This window comes from Oncorhynchus masou, chromosome 9 (genome assembly GCF_036934945.1).
Source record: "Oncorhynchus masou masou isolate Uvic2021 chromosome 9, UVic_Omas_1.1, whole genome shotgun sequence".
In the NCBI taxonomy this organism is placed as follows: domain Eukaryota; kingdom Metazoa; phylum Chordata; class Actinopteri; order Salmoniformes; family Salmonidae; genus Oncorhynchus; species Oncorhynchus masou.
The window spans coordinates 47,949,654-47,968,001 of NC_088220.1; the positions used below are offsets into that span (position 1 = coordinate 47,949,654).

The following is an 18,348-nucleotide window of genomic DNA, read 5'->3' on the forward strand; positions in this document are numbered from 1 at the left end:
TACAAATGATAATGAATCGCTCCTTGTTGGGATGCGTTTTTGAGTAAGCATGTATATGTGGGAGACCCGTTTGAGGTGTCAAAAATGGTGAAGTATGCGCTTGGAAAAAGTGGAGTCTGTCAGAGTGATCAGGAGTGGTCTTATTTTGAGTAATTGTATTTCTGAAGAACAGAGGAAGATTGCAGTGGGCTTCAAAACGAATAGAAGTGTTGTGTTTTGATCTTCGGAGTAGAGCACCTGTCAAAGCAGTCATCTGAGGAGTGACGACGGATGTTCCGGTTGAATACCTGAAGAGAATTCCTGGGGTGGTTGGTGCCCGGCGTGAATAGAGAAAAAGAAGAAAGCCTGTCGTCCTGTTGTTTTTTCATAAAGAGCAAATACCAATGCATGTGGTTGGTTTTGTTAGATATGCTGTAAGAGCTTTCGTCCCCAAACCACTCCAGTGTAAGAATTGTAAAGGATATGTCCATGTTTCAACAGACGGACAGAGTATACTGAAGAACAGTGTGCAGAAGGGCAACGGTGTTGCAATTGTGGTGGGGATCACGATCTTGAGTTCCTGGAGTGCCCTATAAGGGTAAAGGAGATTGAGGTGGCAAAAGATAGAGCTGTCGATCTAATCTCCTATGTGGAGGCGATTAAAACAAGTAAGAAAACAAACGATGCTGGTGAAGATATTAGTAGTGGATGCACCACAGCCTGTAGTAAATGTTTGCTTCCAGACAAAAGATACTCTATTTGTTAAAAATGTGGATTTTGTTCTGTTCATTGCCACAGTTATACACTGTAAGGCACGAGTCTCAAACAAGTCTAAGAAACTGGACATTATTATGTCTGCGGCCATCCTTGGGACTTAAGGATTTTACATCTGAAGACTTGCAAGTTGTACTGGGTGGGCTCCCTGCCTGTGCCATTAAACCCCTACAACTCATCCAGAACGCCGCAGCCCGTCTGGTATTCAACCTTCCCAGGTTCTCTCACGTCACCCCGCTCCTCCGCTCTCTCCACTGGCTTCCAGTTGAAGCTCGCATCCGCTACAAGACCATGGTGCTTGCCTACGGAGCTGTGAGGGGAACGGCACCGCAGTACCTCCAGGCTCTGATCAGGCCCTACACCCAAGCAAGGGCACTGCGTTCATCCACCTCTGGCCTGCTCGCCTCCCTACCACTGAGGAAGTACAGTTCCCGCTCAGCCCAGTCAAAACTGTTCGCTGCTCTGGCCCCCCAATGGTGGAACAAACTCCCTCACGACGCCAGGACAGCGGAGTCAATCACCACCTTCCGGAGACACCTGAAACCCCACCTCTTCAAGGAATACCTAGGATAGGATAAGTAATCCTTCTCACCCCCCCCCTTAATGATTTAGATGCACTATTGTAAAGTGGCTGTTCCACTGGATGTCAGAAGGTGTATTCACCAATTTGTAAGTCGCTCTGGATAAGAGCGTCTGCTAAATGACTTAAATGTAATGTAAATGTAAATGTACTGGTTCCAGAAGACCTGGCCTCCCAGGTTCCCCTTGAGCCTGCGTAGGGATCAGATCTATTTAAAATATATTTTTTAAAACGTGGTTTTATTTATGCATTTTTTTGTTGTCGTTTTTTAGTAGTTTGTTCAGTTTTTGTGAATCCTGTTTCCATCCCGAACAGTAGGTGGCGGGATGCACATTAAATTGTGTGATCGTCAATATATCATAGAAGAACTCAGAGTCAGCTTCCGGTCTGAAAGGAGGTGTAACCGTGACGAGATGACTTCGGCTGCTATCGCTCAGCCGAACAATTTGGAGAAATAATTCAAGTGTGTGTTGGAGAACTACAAAAACAGGTATACCAATACGTGCCTAAAATCAACTAAATGAATGACTGCATGTATTGTATTCATACACAATCTTTCGTGTGCATTATCCCAACCACACACGGAGGCCCCCCCATTGCTAGCTAACATTAGCTGAATGGCTGGCTAGCTAGCTAACACGTTAGTGGGCCAGAAGTCATTGCGTTTAGTAGCTAGCAATTTGTGGCAAATTCAGAAAGCTAAAACCTATTTTCTGCAGACATGGTGTTTTAAGTCTCCAAACCAAATTTTGCTTTACTAGTATACCTAGGTAACGTTAACAAACTAGTGTGCTACATTTGTACCTTTAGTGACGAAAACGGTTTTTACCGTGTTGTTTTGTTTGCGCCACGGTGGGCTGCAGGGTCAGGGCTCAAATAAAATTGTAAATGTCACATACTTCGTAAAGAATAGTTCTAGCATAACAGTAAAATGCTTACTTAGGGCCCTAACCAACAAGTAGAGAAATAATAACAGGAGGGATAAATACACAATGAGTAACGATAACTTGGCTATCTATACAAGGGGTACACGTACCGAGTCGATGTGGAAGTGTACGAGGTGATCAAATGTTATTTGTCACATGCGCCGAATACAACAGGTGTAGTAGACCTTACTGAAATGCTTACTTACAAGCCTTTAACCAACAATGCAGTTTTAAGAAAAATACTTTTAAAAAATAAATTAAATTCACTAATTGAAGAGAAGCAGTAAAATAACAGTAGCGGGGCTATATACAGGGGGTACCGGTTAGTCGATGTAATTGAGGTAATGTATACGTGTGGTAGAGTTAATAAAATTACTTATACATAGTTAATACTAGAGAGTAGCAGCAGTGTAAATGAGGGTGGCGGGCAATGCAAGTAGTCTGGGTAGCCATTTGAATAGATGTGGCTTGGGTGTAGAAACAGTTTAGAAGCCTCTTGGACCAAGACTTGGCGCTCTGGTACTGCTTGCTGTGCGGTAGCAGAGGGAACAGTCTATGACTAGGGTAGCTGGAGTCTTTGACAATTTTTAGGGCCTTCCTCAGACACCGCCTGGTATAGAGGTCCTGGGTGGCAGGAAGCTTGGCCCCATTGATGAACTTGGCCGTATATACTGCCCTTTGTAGCACCTTGCAGTTAGATGCCAATCACTTTCCATACCAAGCAGTCATGCGGGCAGTGAAGATGCTCTCAATGGTGCAGCTGTAGAACTTTGTGAGGACCTGTGGGCCCATGCCAAATCTATCCAGCCTGACGTGGAAGAGTTGTTGTGCCTTCTTCACGACTGTGTTGGTGTGTATGGACCATTGGTCTTTCCAATTTTTCTGCAAACCATGATGACCACCATCTCAAATTTTTCTGAAATTGTCTCTGTAGTTTGGAACAGATAAAATAGCATTCCTGACATATTATGTTCTAATTTGATCTCTGAGAAATTAAGCTGATTGAACTAGAGGTTGACTGATTATGATTTTTCAACGCCGATACCGATTTATTGGAGGACCAAAAAAGCCGATACCGATTTAATCGGACGATTTAAAAAAATAATGGCAATTACAACAATACTGAATGAACACTTATTTTAACTTAATATAATACATCAATAAAATCAATTTAGCCTCAAGCTTCAAGTAAATAATAAAACATGTTCAATTTGGTTTAAATAATGCAGAAACAAAGTTTTGGAGAAGAAAGTAAAAGTGCCATGGAAGAAAGCTAACGTTTCAGTTCCTTGCTCAGAACATGAGAACATATGAAAGCTGGTGGTTCCTTTTAACACGAGTCTTCAATATTCCCAGGTAAGAAGTTTTAGGTTGTCGTTATTATAGGAATTATAGGACTATTTCCCTCTACCATTAGTATTTCATTAACCTTTGACTATTGGATGTTCTTATAGGTACTTTAGTATTGCCAGTGTAACAGTATAGCTTCCGTCCCTCTCCTCGCTCCTCCCTGGGCTCGAACCAGCAACACAACAACAGCCACCCTCGAAGCAGTGTTACCCATGCAGAGCAAGGGGAACAACCACTAGAAGGCTCAGAGCGAGTGACGTTTGAAACGCTATTAGCACACGCTATCTAGCTAGCCATTTCACTTCGGTTACACCAGCCTCATCTCGGGAGTTGATAGGTTTGAAGTCATAAACAGTGCAATGCTTGATGCACAATGAAGAGCTGCTGGCAAAACACACGAAAGTGCTGTTTGAATGAATGTTTATGCCTGCTTCTGCCTACCACCGCTCAGTCAGATACTTGATACTTGTATGCTCAGTAAGATTATATGCAACGCAGGACACGCTAGATAATATCTAGTAATATCATCAACCATGTGTAGTTAACTAGTGATTATGATTGATTGTTTTTTATAATGTAATTTTAATGCTAGCTAGCAACTTACCTTGGCTTACTGCATTCGCGTAACAGGCAGTCTCCTTGTGGAGTGCAACGAGAGAGAGGCAGGTCGTTATTGCGTTGGACTAGTTAACTCTAAGGTTGCAAGATTGGATCCCCCGAGCTGACAAGGTGAAAATCTGTCTTTCTGTCCCTGAACAAGGCCGCTCTCAAATACCGATTCCCGATTGTTATGAAAACTTGAAATCGGCCCTAATTAATCGGCCATTCCAATTAATCGGTCAACCTCTAGACCGAACCACCCTCTGGAGAGCCTTTGCAGTTGTGAGTGGTGCAGTTGCCGTACCAGGCGGTGACAGCCCGACAGGATGCTCTTGTGCACCTGTGAAAGTTAGTGGTGGGTTTTAGTGTCAAGGCAATTTCTTTTGGGCCTCCTGAGGTTGAAGATGTGCTGTTGCTGTCTGTGTGCGTGGACCATTTCAGATTGTCGGTGATCTGTACACAGAGGAACTTAACTTTCCACCTTCTCCACTGCTGTCCCATTAATGTGGATAGGGGGATGTTCCTTTTGCTTTTTCCTGAAGTCCACGATCATCTCTTTTGTTTTGCTGACATTGAGGTTATTTTCCTGACACCACACTCCGAGGTCCCTCACCTCCTCCCTGTAGGCTGTCTCTTCGTTGTTGGTGATCAAGCCCACAACTGTTGTGTTGTCTGCAATCTTGATGATTGAGTTGGAGGCATGCGTGGCCACTCAGTCATGGGTGAACAGGGAGTACAGAAGGGGGCTGAGAACTCACCCTTGTGGGGTCCCAGTGTTGAGGATCAGCGGAGTGGAGATGTTTCCTACCTTCACCAGCTGGGTGTGGCCCGTCAAAGTCCAGGAACCAGTTGCACAGGGCGGGGTCGAGACCCATTGTCTCAAGCTTAACGACGAGTTTGGAGGGTAATATGGTGTTAAACGCTGAGCTGTAGTCAATTAACAGCATTCTTACATGGGTATTCCTCTTGTCCAGATGGGATAGGGCAGTGTGATGGTTACTTCATCGTCTGTGGACCTATTAAGCAAATTGAGATGGGTCTAGGGTGGAGGTGATATGATCCTTGACTAGTCTCTCAACGCACTTCATGATGACAGAAGTGGGTTCTACGGGGCGATAGTCATTTAGTTCAGTTACCATAGCTTTTTTGGGAACAGGAACAATGGTGGCCATCTTGAAGCATGTGGGAACAGCGGGCGGGGATAGTGATGGATTATGTCAAATAACACACCAGCCAGCTGGTCTGCCTATGCTCCGAGGACGCGGCTCGGGATGCCGTCTGGGCCGGCAGCCTTGCGCAGGTTAACATGTTTAAATGTTTTACTCACATCGGCCACGGAGAAGGAGAACCCACAGTCTTTGGTATCAAGCCATGTCGATGGCACTGTATTGTCCTCAAAGCATGCAAAGTTGTTTAATTTGTCTGGAAGTAAGATGTCGATGTCCGCCACAGGGCTGGTTTTCTTTTTGTAATCCGTGATTGTGTGTAGACCCTGCCACATGCACCTTGTGTTTGAGCTGTTGCGACTCCACGTTGTCTCTCTATACTGACTTTGCTTGTTTGCCTTACGGAGGGAATTACTACACTGTTTGTATTCGGCCATATTTCCAGTCGACTTGCCATAATTAAATGCAGTGGTACATGCTTTCAGTTTAGCGTGAATGCTGCCATCCATCCACGGTTTCTGGTTAGCGAAAGTTTTAATAGTCAGTGGGTACATCTCCTATACACTTATAAACTCGCTCACCGAGTCAGCATATACGTAAATTTTATTATCTGAGGCTTGCCGGAACATATCCAATTTCACGTGATCGACGCAATCCTGAAGCGTGGAATCCGATTGATCAGACCAGCGTTGGATAGACCTAAGCACGGGCGCATGAAACTGTGGGTTTTGCACAACCAAAGAATTTCTGCACAAACTGTCAGAAACCATCTCAGGGAAGCTCATCTGCGTGCTCGTTGTCCTCATCAGGGTCTTGACCTGACTGCAGTTTGGCGTCAACCGACTTCAGTGGGAAAATGCTAACCTTCGATGGCCACTTGCATGCTGAAGAAGTGTGTTCTTCACAGCTGATTCGTGGTTTCAACTGTACCCGGCAGACTGCGTGTATAGCGTGGGTGAGTGTTGTGAACAGAGTGCCCACATGGTCTGGTTATGTCATGGGCAGACATAAGCTAGGGACAAGAATGCAATTGTGTTCCTATCTATGTAAGTTTCAATGCACGGAGATATCGTGACGAGATCCTGAGGCCCATTGTCGTGCTATTAATCTGCCGACATCACCTCATGTTTCAGTATGATCGTGCACGGCCTCATGTCGCAAGAATCTGTCCATAATTCCTGGAAGTTGAGCATGTCTGTTCTTCCATGGCCTGCATACTCACCAGACATGTCAATTATTGAGAATGTTTGGAATGCTCTTGATCGACAGCGCTACTGCATGTTCCTTTTCCCGCCAATATCCAGCAACAATCAACAGCCTGATCAACTCGTTGCAAAGGAGATGCGTCACCCTGCATGAGACAAATGGTGGTCACACCAGATGCTGATCGGTTTTCTGATCCATACCCCTACCCTTTTTTTTTTTTTTAAGGTATCTGTGACCAACAGATGTATCTGTATTCCCAGTCATGTGAAATCCATAGATTAGGGCCTCATTTATTTATTTAAATTGACTGATTTCCTTATATAAAACTTTAACTCTGTAAAGTCTTTATTGCTGCGTCTTCTATTTTTATTCTGTGTAATATGGTATTGGTCCTGTCTCCTCACAGTCACCGTGCCCCGCCGCGCCCCCACCCCCAGCGGAGCCGTCATGTGGCAGGAGGCCCGCAAACATGAGCGCAAGCTGCGCGGCATGATGGTGGACTACAAACGCCGCGGCGAGCGCCGGCGAGAGTACTACGAGAAGATCGTAAGTCGCCCAGGCGCACTGTTTTTTTGTTTGTTGCTTTTCTTGTGCATAGCTCATTACACGAATCATCCAGATCTGCACAACTTCATACAATCTGGTGTTTCGTGCTGGGCTGGAACTAAAGCCTTCACACCGTGTAGCTCTCCAGGACCAGAGTTGGTGATTTTATTTGTTTTACTGAATGAGGATTCACCTGCTCTGGTCTCCTCCCCCTGTCCTTCCTTTCACCCTTCTCTCCTCTACAGAAAAAGGACCCGGCTCAGTTCCTTCAGGTTCACGGCCGGGCCTATAAGATCCATCTGGACTCGGCCGTGGCGCTCGCCGCAGAAAGCCCCGTCAACATGTGAGGAGAGAAACGAGCATGAGTACAACACACACAAGACATGCATGTGCATACATGCCACCATGTCTTACTCTTGATATAATACTGTCACACAAATACTCTTTCTGCACATCACACGCTCGCACCACCTGAGAACACTAATCAGGATGTTATGTTCTCTTGTTGTTGCAGGATGCCCTGGCAGGGAGACGCCAACAACATGATTGACAGGTTTGACGTGAGGGCACACCTGGACTTCATACTCACCTACACCCCTCCGCTCCTCAACACAGCGTAAGTGTGTGACTGAGGTCTCTCCTTCAGACTTCCTACCTTATTACGCCACTCTAGTAAGATGACCTCACTGAAATTGATTATAATCATACACACACACACACACACACACACACACACACACACAGGTTGATTTTGTTGTAGTTGTTTAATGAAATGTGATATGAAAGGTCAAATGTGTTACGTGGGACCACCACCGTTTTCATCAAACATATTGAAGTGTTGCGTTTGGGTTGCAGCACACCAGAACAGGAGTCGGAGGAGAGGAAGTGCAACTATGAGCGTTACAGAGGCCTAGTGCAGAACGACTTTGCCAGCAGTGAGTATCCGCCGGTGTTGGTAATGCCATGTCTCTTGTGCCTCCTTCCCAGTGGGTATATTGTGTTTCTCAGTGTTCTCTAACCTCCCGCTGTCCCTCTGCAGTCTCTGAGGAGCAGTGTTTGTACCAGATCCAAATGGACGAGCTCTATGGTGGCCTGCAGAGGCCAAATGAGGACGATAAGAAAAAGTTAGTCCTATCCCATCTTTTCACGATCTCCACATTCTCTATTTATGGCTTATAGAAGTATACTTGTATTTAGATTATTTGTATTGATTATGAATATGCCCCTACCTTTTTTCATTTAGGCTTGCCAAGGAGAAGGCCACAATTGGCTACACGTACGAGGACAGTACTGTTACGAAGCCTGGGGAGGAAGAAGAGAAAGGGGAGGAGGATGACTCTGACAACAGCGAATCAGAGGAGGACGAGGGTATTCCAGACATTGGTGAGTTCCCGTATCTTCTCACCCACATACTGTAAGGATGAGTGGTTGGGTTGAGTGAACTTTGGGCTTGTTTGACATTGCAGCCGACTGATTGATCTAGAAATGACGTTGCGTCAAAAATAAAATCAATTATTATTTGTAGATCAGTCGGTCACAATTTACCCAGAATTCATCATGTTGACTGCAATTTTGAACAAGCCCAGAAAATGGTGATGTATGTGGAATGCGAGAGTTCATTATTCTCTTATACCATTTTGTTGTGTGTGTTTCAGACGTGGAGGTGGACGTTGACGAGCTCAACACAGAGCAGGAGTTGGATCTGAACAAGATGGCCACTCCATATGGAATGGCAGAGGGAGATTTTGTCAGGTCAGTCTACCCTGCTCCCATTATAGGCTATTGGTTTCGCTACAATTGTAATTGTCGACGTTACATTATCGCTGCAAATGCCTGTCATAATTTTTATTTTTTAAATGTTGCATTTTTTTTTTTTGTGCATTTTATGCTTCTAGTAAATGATCAGTTCCTTTCATAGCGTATTTTAACAAAGGTTAAAGAGTAAAAAGTCTGCTGTTATATACACTGTGTTAACTGGCTGACTGTTTGACAGGATGCTGAGGAAAGACAAGGATGAGCTGGAGGCCATTAAACATGCCAAAGCTCTGGAGGCAGAGAAGGCCATGTACTCGGTAAGAAAGAATTGGTGTGTGTGTGTTTCCGGTGTGTTGATGATTGTTGGTAGGCCTTTTCCCTGATGATGTCACTGGCGGACTGACTGTGCGTGTGACCCTCAGGGCCGTCGCTCTCGCAGACAGAGGAGGGAGTTCAGAGAGAAGAGACTGAAGGGCAGACAGATCAGCCCACCCAGGTAAACAGCAGTTTATACCAGGGTTGTGGTCAATTCAGGAAGTACACAGAGATTCAAATTATTTTCATTGCTTTTGTCATTTGAATTTAGTTTGCTTTCTGAATTTACTTGGTATGGAATTGACCCCAACCCTGATTTTTATACGATATGGGGTAACTCACCTCATCCACGACCAAAGTCGTGGGGCGGCAGGGTAGCCTAGTGGTTAGTGTTGGACTAGTAACAGAAAGGTTGCAAGTTCAAATCCCCGAGCTGACAAGGTACAAATCTGTCGTTCTGCCCCTGAACAGGCAGTTAACCCACTGTTCCTAGGCCGTCATTGAAAATAAGAATTTGTTCTTAACTGACTTGCCTAGGTAAGGTAAAATAAATAAAAAATGTGTAGTGCACACATGGTACGAGATACACTTTCACACCTCTTTTAAACCCTTTCTCTGTTTATGATCTCCAGCTATGCCAGGAGAGACAGCCCAACCTACGATCCCTACAAACGGTGAGCTGGAAGCCAACCATTTAACTTTCTGTTGAAGTTTTTCACTTTAAAAGTCCATCTAATAGTATGCTTTGACTAGGAAAGTAATGTCAGTGCTAACAACTCATGATGAACTGCTTGCTCGTTTGAGGTCACCCTTTTAATCAGTAGAGAGAACACTGAAGATTCTCCCTTCCCTGGCAGCGCGATAGGTAGCTTAGTGGTTAGAGCTAGTTTGAATCCCCGAGTTGTCTAGGTAGGGAGCATCTGCCCTAGCACATGATGCCAAAATACATCATACTGTGACACTTTCTGTATTTTGAAAGTTCTATATCTTGAAATTGTGATTGCTGTAATGCAAGCCATTTTGGGACTGTATCAACAGTTGACTCGTGAAACAAATACCAAAACAGTTTTTGAGTGGAATTTTCCTTTACCCCGTTAGTCCAGCGTCGCTGTCAATAATGGCTGATCCTTGGCCTTGAGCCCACTCTCTGAGGGTGGGTTCAAGTTCACACCACACACTTGTACAGGTTACATGCTTGTACATGTGTGAAACAGGACAAATATAAGCAGCCCTGGTTTTTTTTGACCTCCTTCCTCTCTCCCTCAGGCCCCAGTCAGAGTCCAGTTCGGAGTCGCGGTCCCGCTCCCGTTCCCCGGGCCCAGAGAAGATCACCTTCATCACCAGCTTCGGAGGCAGTGACGAGGAGGCTGCCGCTGCAACTCAAGCTCCACCCCCTGTCCACACCCCCGCCAACTCGCTGCACCAGCCCGCAGGTCATAGCAGGGGCTCCCGGTCGGTAGCTTTCCCCTTCTGCTTTCCATTGGTTGTTTACTCCTGTCAGTCATGTTGCTGTCCATTGACTACAGCTGTAAAGATTTGGGCTTTAGAGAATTGGTAGGTGAAGTGGAGCTCAGATTTAGGTTAGTAAGTTTGACCTGAACAGTTTACAGTCCTAGTAGTGACCTTTTTAGAGATGCGTGTTTGTACATCCCAAACAGCAAATTCTGCATGTTATTCATGGTAAATCAATTAGATTGTGTACTACTTCACATTAAAAGCTGTCCTAGACAACTTAGTACCACTTTTAAAGGCACCATGGGGTAAGGGAAAACGTATATGGCATGTACGCCATGTGTCAGTATTCAGTATGGTTCACAAAGTAGCAGAAATGCTTACGTCCTGAGCTCTGGTCTACGTGTGGTTACATGATTTTACCAAAAAATTGCAGCACTATCAGTCCAATGTAGATCAAAACCTGAAATAATGAGTTCAAGCGGACATTTAGGATTAGAGCAGCCTGTGGGTCGTTGCTAATACCTCAGTGTTGTCTCTCTGTTCAGCAGACGCCGCTCTTCCTCCAGCCCTTCCTCCTCTTCCACTCATCGCTCCTCCTCTCATTCCTCCTCTCACTCACACCGCGACAGACGCCGTGGAGGAGGGAGGGACAGACGACATTCCCGCTCCCGGTCGAGGCGGCGCTCCGACTCGCGGTCCCGGGGTAGAGGAGCCAACGGAGGAGGAAGAGGGGGGTCACGGAGGAGATGCGACCGGACACAGTCCCGCTCCAATGACCGAGATGGAGACCGGGAGAGGAACAGGGAGCGAGACAGGGACGTGGGGCATCGCTTTGCGGCACGCAGGCGCACACGGTAAGGCAGCCTCGACAACCATATTTATTTATATTTTTTGGACCCCTTTTTCTCCCCAATTTTGTGATATCCAATTGGTAGTTACAGTTTTGTCCCATCGCTGCAACTTCCGTACGGGGTCTCCCGGTCACGGCCGGCTGCGACACAGCCTGGGATCGAACCCGGGTTTTGTAGTGACGCCTCTAGCACTTCAATGCAGTGCTTTAGACAGCTGCGCCTCTTGGGAGGCCCCTCCATACGACTTTTTTAACCTAAGTAAATCTTGAACGTAATGTATTTTTAAAAATCCTACCACTTACATGAACCGGTGAGCTCTTCGACGTTGTGCTAATCACATCTGTCTGCTCGACTTCCAGGTCCCGCTCTAACTCTCGACAGGGGGACCGTGCAAGGCGGGGGGGTGGGGGGCGGACTTTGGGAGGCCATCAGAGGGGGGTCAGCAGCAGCAGTCCTAGCCCCTCCCAATCCCCCCAGCCCAGCTGCACCCCTTCCCCCTCACACAGAGGAGGCCCGCCCTCTGCCACTGCACTCTGTGACAAGCTGAGAAAGTGAGTCCACTGACACCTACATGCATAAACACACTAGAGATCTTAAACGGGTTCAAAAAAGTTGGACCCGTTCCGAAATAGACCTGGGGCTTTCCCGCCCAGACCCAATATGCATAAATACAATTTTTAAATATAATGACCTGTTCTAAAAGTACACAAGAACAACTAGACCCGTTCCGATCCAGACCGACTTAGGGAATCAGACAAAAAGTCAATTTTAAGCTACTTTATTAACCGGCGCTGATAAGCAAGGTGAGAGAGGGGAGCCGTGCTGTGCGTGTACTTCCGAGTGTGTGAGCGAGTGACACGGAGGAGGGCGTGAAAGATGAGACCGCAACCAACCAAGCCAAAGGAAGGAAGGAAGGACGGAGGGAGGGAGGGAATGCAACCAACCAAGCCGACTCGTGTTATAGTAGATAGCTGCCATAGCTAGGTTATTCATCATTCAATATGATTACAAATCAAATGTTATTTGTCAAATGCTTTGTAAACCAACAGGTGTAGCCAAACAGTGAAATGCCTAACTTTACCTTCCATTGACTAGATATCTATAACTTTTGCCACACATGGAGCCTCTGACTGTAGCCTATTGCCGCTTTGACTTATAATTGGCCAACAAGCTACATGTGCCATTCTCGTGAAAAGCAAGAGCAGCAGCATAAATGATTACATTTCTCTCTCTACTGCAGCAGTCGCTGTTTGGATCTGTACGCATCATGTGCAAACTCAGTTAAAATGACAGGTACCCGAGACCTGTGACAATCAGATCTGACCCAGACCCCGTGATATTTAGAATTCTGGGTCCCGGATTGGGTCTGGTAATCAGGTATAGCTAGATCCGCGAAGATCTCTAGGGCACACACACACATTAATACTCACATATGTGTATATATACACCCAGCCTCCCCCCTCACATGCCGTTTAAAACAAACAGCAGCAATAAGTAGCTAATATTTGCCCTAGTCTGTCCCATGGAGGAGCTCTCTAATGGGAAATGGTGACCATTTCAGCCCTACTTTTCTTCCTCTTTCTCCCCCTCTCTCTTTCTCTCCCTCCAGGCCTGATACTCCGGGTGGTAAAGAGACGGGAGCTGCCAAAGTCAGTAAGAATTTGATCTAGCTGGGTTTGTTGCAAAAGTCTACGCCTCCCTCACCCCTGACAGGCTGAGCTGGCTATCCATCAGGCCGGGGAACACCCCCCCCCCCAAAGGCCACTGTGCACACAGAGAATGGAAATCATATGAAATGTCTTTTGACTGCCCCTCTCTGGAGCTCCCATATTTTTAAATGGTGTCCTTACCTCCCCCCTGAATGTAGTGTAGAGTTAAACCCTTCTCTACTCAGTGTAGAGTGTGGTTACAGGGTTAGCCTGCCTCCAAAGGGCACAACCTACATTGCAGTGTTGTGACAGACTTTTCCCGGACCCTTCTTTCTCCATATCCCTGAATGGACTGGTGTTCCCAGCACCCTTTCTGTCACTTATGTATCTGTCTATATTATGGATATTCTGCGGCACCTGCTGAGCTATGCAGAGTGGTGTGGGTCAGACCAGAGAGTGGAGTGTGGCCCTCAATCTCAATGCTGAGACGTTTCACTCTACAGATAGACAACACATTTTTAAAGCTCGTGCCCTCCGACTGAGGGGAAAGCACTGATATGTCATTGTCAGAAGCTCTTAAATGGCTTCCTTGTCTCCTTTCCTTGTATCCTCTCTCCCCTCACCATTGATCTTAAGGGACTGGGCTAGTAAAAGCGCAGGAGTATTAAAGGAAGCCATATAAGAGAATAGAGGGGGAGTAGTCTGGGTGCGTTCCAATAGTCTTAAGAGGCTTCCTCTCCTCGTCTCCATTCTGCCATCTGCACTGACGGTAAAGAACTAGACCGGTGAAGGCGGTGCACTGGCAGGCATACTCTATACTCTTCTCTGTTACGTTTCAGATCAGCTAAAGTGAAGGACACTCAGGAGAGGAGGCCATTTTAGGCTGTTAAGCACGTCCCTGCTATGTAGTGAGGTCGGAGCTCTCAGGTGTATGCAGCTGTTGTGGACAGCGGGGGGGGGGCTGGGCTTGTGTGAGCAGGCAGGAGAAATACACCACCGCGCCTCTCCACCCAGGACTTAACAGCACACACTGTTACCTGCTGCCTTTCCCTTAGAGACACGCCACTAGACATGGCTAGTAACCGCTCCAGTACAGGGGATTCCCCCGGGGTAAAGGGATGTCTCGTAGTTGCTGTGTAGAAGGAGAGTGATAGAGGGAAGGGTCATTAAACTCAGTAGGTTGCCATTTTAGCCTGTTGTGTATGTGTGCGCTTGTTTATCCTCAAGCTGAATTCCTACCTGGCCAGGGAGTGTCAGCAGGGAATGTACAGGGGAGGGGAGGGCTGCTGGCGCTACTTGTGCCAGACTGTTCTTTCCCTGTTTGACTCTCGTACCCTTAGCTGTCCTCACAACATTCACACATATGTACAAATGCATAAGACACATAGTTAAGAGTCCAGTTCCATGTAATGTGATCCTGTCCTGCTACAGTGTGCAACGGGCACGGGGTTTGCCTCTCCTCCCCTCACGTAGCCGGCTCTTCCAGTCCAGCAGAGAACAGGACATGACAAACGGCTCACGTGATTTACGGCCGTACAACCCCCATATGACTAACCGTGGCCTTACCAGCTGCTATATGAGGCAGTGGTGGTCCAAAACGTGCCCATCCCCGTAGTTCCACACACACCCTGCGCTCCTGCCCTGCGAGTGTGTGTGCTGATGCCTGCGTGTCTCTTACAGCCCAGGATGACTCCGCAGGAGAAGCTGAAGATACGCATGCAGAAGGCCCTCAACAGGCAGTGTGAGTAGACAGACTGGACTCTGTCTGGTCAGTCTCAGTTACAACTAGTTGATGCTGTGTTTGAATATAAATATTCATCCTACCTCTGCTCTTCTGTTTCTCCCACAGCCAAGGCGGATAAGAGAGCAGCCCAGGCGAAAGTCACTCAGCAGGAAAATAAGCGAGCGGTGCGTGTGGATTCGTGTTTGTGATCTGCTAGCCAGCTCCCCCCCCCCCCCCCCCCCCATTATAGCATATTGTGTGACAGGGAAAACAGAGTGTCCCCCTAAGACAATCCTTTGATACATGTTGTCATCTGCCATTGGCCCTCATGGCTGTGTATACTTTACAGGAGCGCGAGGGAGAGCTCAGAGCCATGGCACGCAAGATCCGCATGAAGTAAGATTGTGTGTGTGTGTGTGATGCTGCATTGTGGTGTCGTATGACTCTGGTTAAACGGTGGTGTGTGTGTTCCAGGGAGCGTGAGCGTCGGGAGAAAGAGAGGGACGAGTGGGAGAGACAGTACGGACGACAAAGCCACTCGCCCTCCCCATCTAAATATGGTGAGTCACCCCTTAACTGTCATCGTTGTTAAATCCTTGACGGGATGTGTTCAATTGTACACTTTTTGAAATGGCCGTGCAATTGGGATGCAGCTCATAAGCCTCTAACAGTAGCTCAGGTACTAGTTGTGGCTCAGTATTAGTTGTCAAATCAAATTGTATTTGTCACACGTGCCGAACACACAAGGTGTAGACTTAGCCGTGAATTGCTTACTTACGAGCCCTCTCCCAACAATGCAGAGTTAAAAGTAAGAATTTGCAAATTCTACTTTTTTTTTTTTTGTCAATGTGTGTGACATTGGCTCAGTACTAGTTCTGAGTGTTGTCAGTTAACTTTCTGGCACGCTGTTGTGTTGGTCATTCTTTTATCAGGTGTGTCTGTCCTCTTGTCTGTCCCTCAGGTCGTGACCACAGCTCATCCAGAAGGTATGTGAGCAACCACAAGAATCTCCACTGTTGAGGAAGGATGTTGACTTTCGCGCACGTTATCTCAGTAGCGCATCATACTCCCTCTGCGATCTGTCGCAACTCTTTCTCGACACTGTAATGGGGGAAGTTATGATCACTGAAGTCCATATTCAGTTTAGAGTGATTAACACAATGTTGAGCATATTTCTGTAATGCTCAAGATTTCCAGTGTTCTATTTGTGACACACGACAGACACACACACTCTCACACTCTTTGTTCCTTTCTCCCCCCCCCACACTCGTATTCAAATGTGTTCTCTCCCGCTCACACGCACCCACATTGGGACAAAGAGTTTGAATCAAAAGCCTGCATACTCTTACAGAGGGCTGTCAGTACTGATGTTAGGCTCTCTCGTCCCTGGTCCTCCCTGGGGAGTTGTGGGGCCGGCTGTGGTATTGGGTAGTGGGGGGACACACACTGAACCTGGAGTCTCGGTACATCAGAAACAGATGAGGCTTAACACTGTCAGTCTCAATATGCTACAGCAGTTCTGCACTTAGACCATCCGTGTGCGTGACAGACCAATGGTAGCTTAGTCAAATATGATACAAGCTAGCAAGTACCAGCAAATACTGCAGAGCAACTGTTTACACCAGGAAGTATCCCAATATTTTAAAGAAAGTAATGTCTTGTGTAATAACTGGCTAGTCATGTCCAGTTTGACATATAGCATTATATGTGGGGGTAGTGAATATACTGTGGGGGTCCAAATGTAGCACTGTGTCACCTGAGACTCAAATGCACTCTTTTCTCGGGTTTCCAGGAGGTCCCGTTCCCGGTCGAGGAGTCCATATTACCGATACTAAACATACCGCTTGGACCCACTAACCCCCACAACCCTCCTCATCCCCTCCTCTGCCTACTGTTCCAGTGAGGAGATTTGAGAAAAGGAGAGAAGTGAGGGACAATGTGCTGAATGGAAGAGAAGTGGTAAAGAGACTGACTGAGGGTGAGGTAGAGATGGATGGGGGAGAGGAAAATGGAAGAGCTGAATTGGAGGCCGGAGATTGAGATTTGGTAGTTATTGCATCTGGCCACATTTTAGTATCAGTAATTCTGCATACATATTTATCTCCTTTTATGATGGTCTTGCTTTTTCTCCATCTCTGGGTGCTCTTTCTATCTTTCCCTGTGCCCCCGTCCCCTCAATCTCTCTCTGAGAAGAGTATGTTGGCATCACTGAGTAGGATGTAAAAGAAATCGGATTTAAATTTTTACCTTAATCTATGTACATAGTTTTCTTCAATTACAAGTGAGTGAACACTGATGAAATCCTGAGGGGGTGTATAGCTCCATGTGAATATGAAAAATAATTGGTCGCTAATGATTTTCATCTTTTTGTATGGCATGCCCCCCAACCACTCACCCAGTGAATTGAGACTTGATTGTACTCTTCTGAGTAACATATTGTTTTAATCCAAATATATGATCAGTTATCAAACTGAGAAATACAAATTAAATGCACAAAAGTATATCATCTATTGGTTTTGTGTCTTTACTTGAATGTTCTCATCTCTCATACATGCATTATAATGTCCCCAAGTCATAACTGCAACACTTTGTTGAGTCAAGAAGCAAAGTGTCTTGTCCAACACTTGATTAAAGTTGTTTAGAGTTATATAAAAGTCAGGGACCAATTTAACAAGTAGTTTGGTTAATGTAGCTAAGATGCATTTACAATTATACATTATAATGCATTTTGTCGAAATGATTGCGCTTTAGCGTACTGGTAAGATCAACTCACAAAGTGATGTGTGAAGGGAAGGTGTCAGCATTTATAGTCCACTACCCTACTTGTAAGGCGCAGTTCTCGTTAAGCAGACCACGTTTAGCCACCGGGTGGCGCCAAACACCTTATTTCGTGTAATAACCTACCTTTTACGCACATTATTCAGCATGTGTTACATTAACCATTTACAATGTTTCACAACATACTTTATAGCTATATTGTCTCCTAATCCGTCTGAATCATTTCCCAACCAAGATAAGCTAACGCCTAGGCTGCTTAGTTTGGCTTTGTAAAAGTTTACGGTCAGGCCTATGGTTTTTAACCCCACCCGCCACTGTATTTTATGTGCTGTCTGGTGAGTAACAAAAGGAGAAACGAACAGACCGTTTACATTGGTTTCGAAATCAGCCGGACAGCAAAACAAACACCTGTCTTCAGCGACCTTGTTAAAGCCACTTCCTCCTCACCCACATCCTTAGCAGGCAGCTATAACCAGTAGGCTGCATATGTAAGCTAGGGGTGCAAGGAGGAAGTGGCTGTGCAGCTGTAAGTCCTATTGCTGCCTCCCATCATCCCATGTATTCTGCAACGTGCATTTTAATATCGTTGCATGAGATAGTTCCTGAAATAAATGGGCCACTAATATTGATTGCTTATAGAAGCCAAACCGGTCTCGACTGTGATGACACTATCGCATGAGGATTCTGTGTATGTA

The 18,348-nt window shown here is 46.1% G+C and overlaps 1 protein-coding gene across 6 annotated transcripts; it reads left to right on the plus strand.

Annotated features, from left to right (window-relative positions):
• Window positions 1–1,723: 1,723 nt before the first annotated feature.
• On the plus strand, window positions 1,724–17,383 carry LOC135546082 (CLK4-associating serine/arginine rich protein-like). Of its 6 annotated transcripts, none has more exons than XM_064974216.1 (21): window positions 1,724–1,823; window positions 6,988–7,127; window positions 7,373–7,470; window positions 7,642–7,743; window positions 7,983–8,062; window positions 8,167–8,251; window positions 8,371–8,510; window positions 8,783–8,879; window positions 9,121–9,199; window positions 9,305–9,378; window positions 9,830–9,871; window positions 10,464–10,649; window positions 11,198–11,506; window positions 11,863–12,054; window positions 13,113–13,152; window positions 14,833–14,893; window positions 15,002–15,060; window positions 15,225–15,271; window positions 15,350–15,435; window positions 15,837–15,861; window positions 16,668–17,383. In XM_064974216.1, exons 2-21 carry the CDS (start codon window positions 7,029–7,031, stop codon window positions 16,708–16,710), a joined length of 1,944 nt encoding a protein of 647 aa, XP_064830288.1. In that variant the 5' UTR covers window positions 1,724–1,823; window positions 6,988–7,028; the 3' UTR covers window positions 16,711–17,383. The 6 variants fall into 6 exon arrangements, 4 of the variants coding, with proteins under 4 accessions (XP_064830288.1, XP_064830290.1, XP_064830291.1 ...); XM_064974218.1 differs by having other exon boundaries at window positions 11,201–11,506; XR_010456541.1 differs by lacking the exons at window positions 15,837–15,861; window positions 16,668–17,383 and having other exon boundaries at window positions 13,113–13,156; window positions 15,350–15,413.
• The last annotated feature ends 965 nt before the right edge of the window (window positions 17,384–18,348 follow it).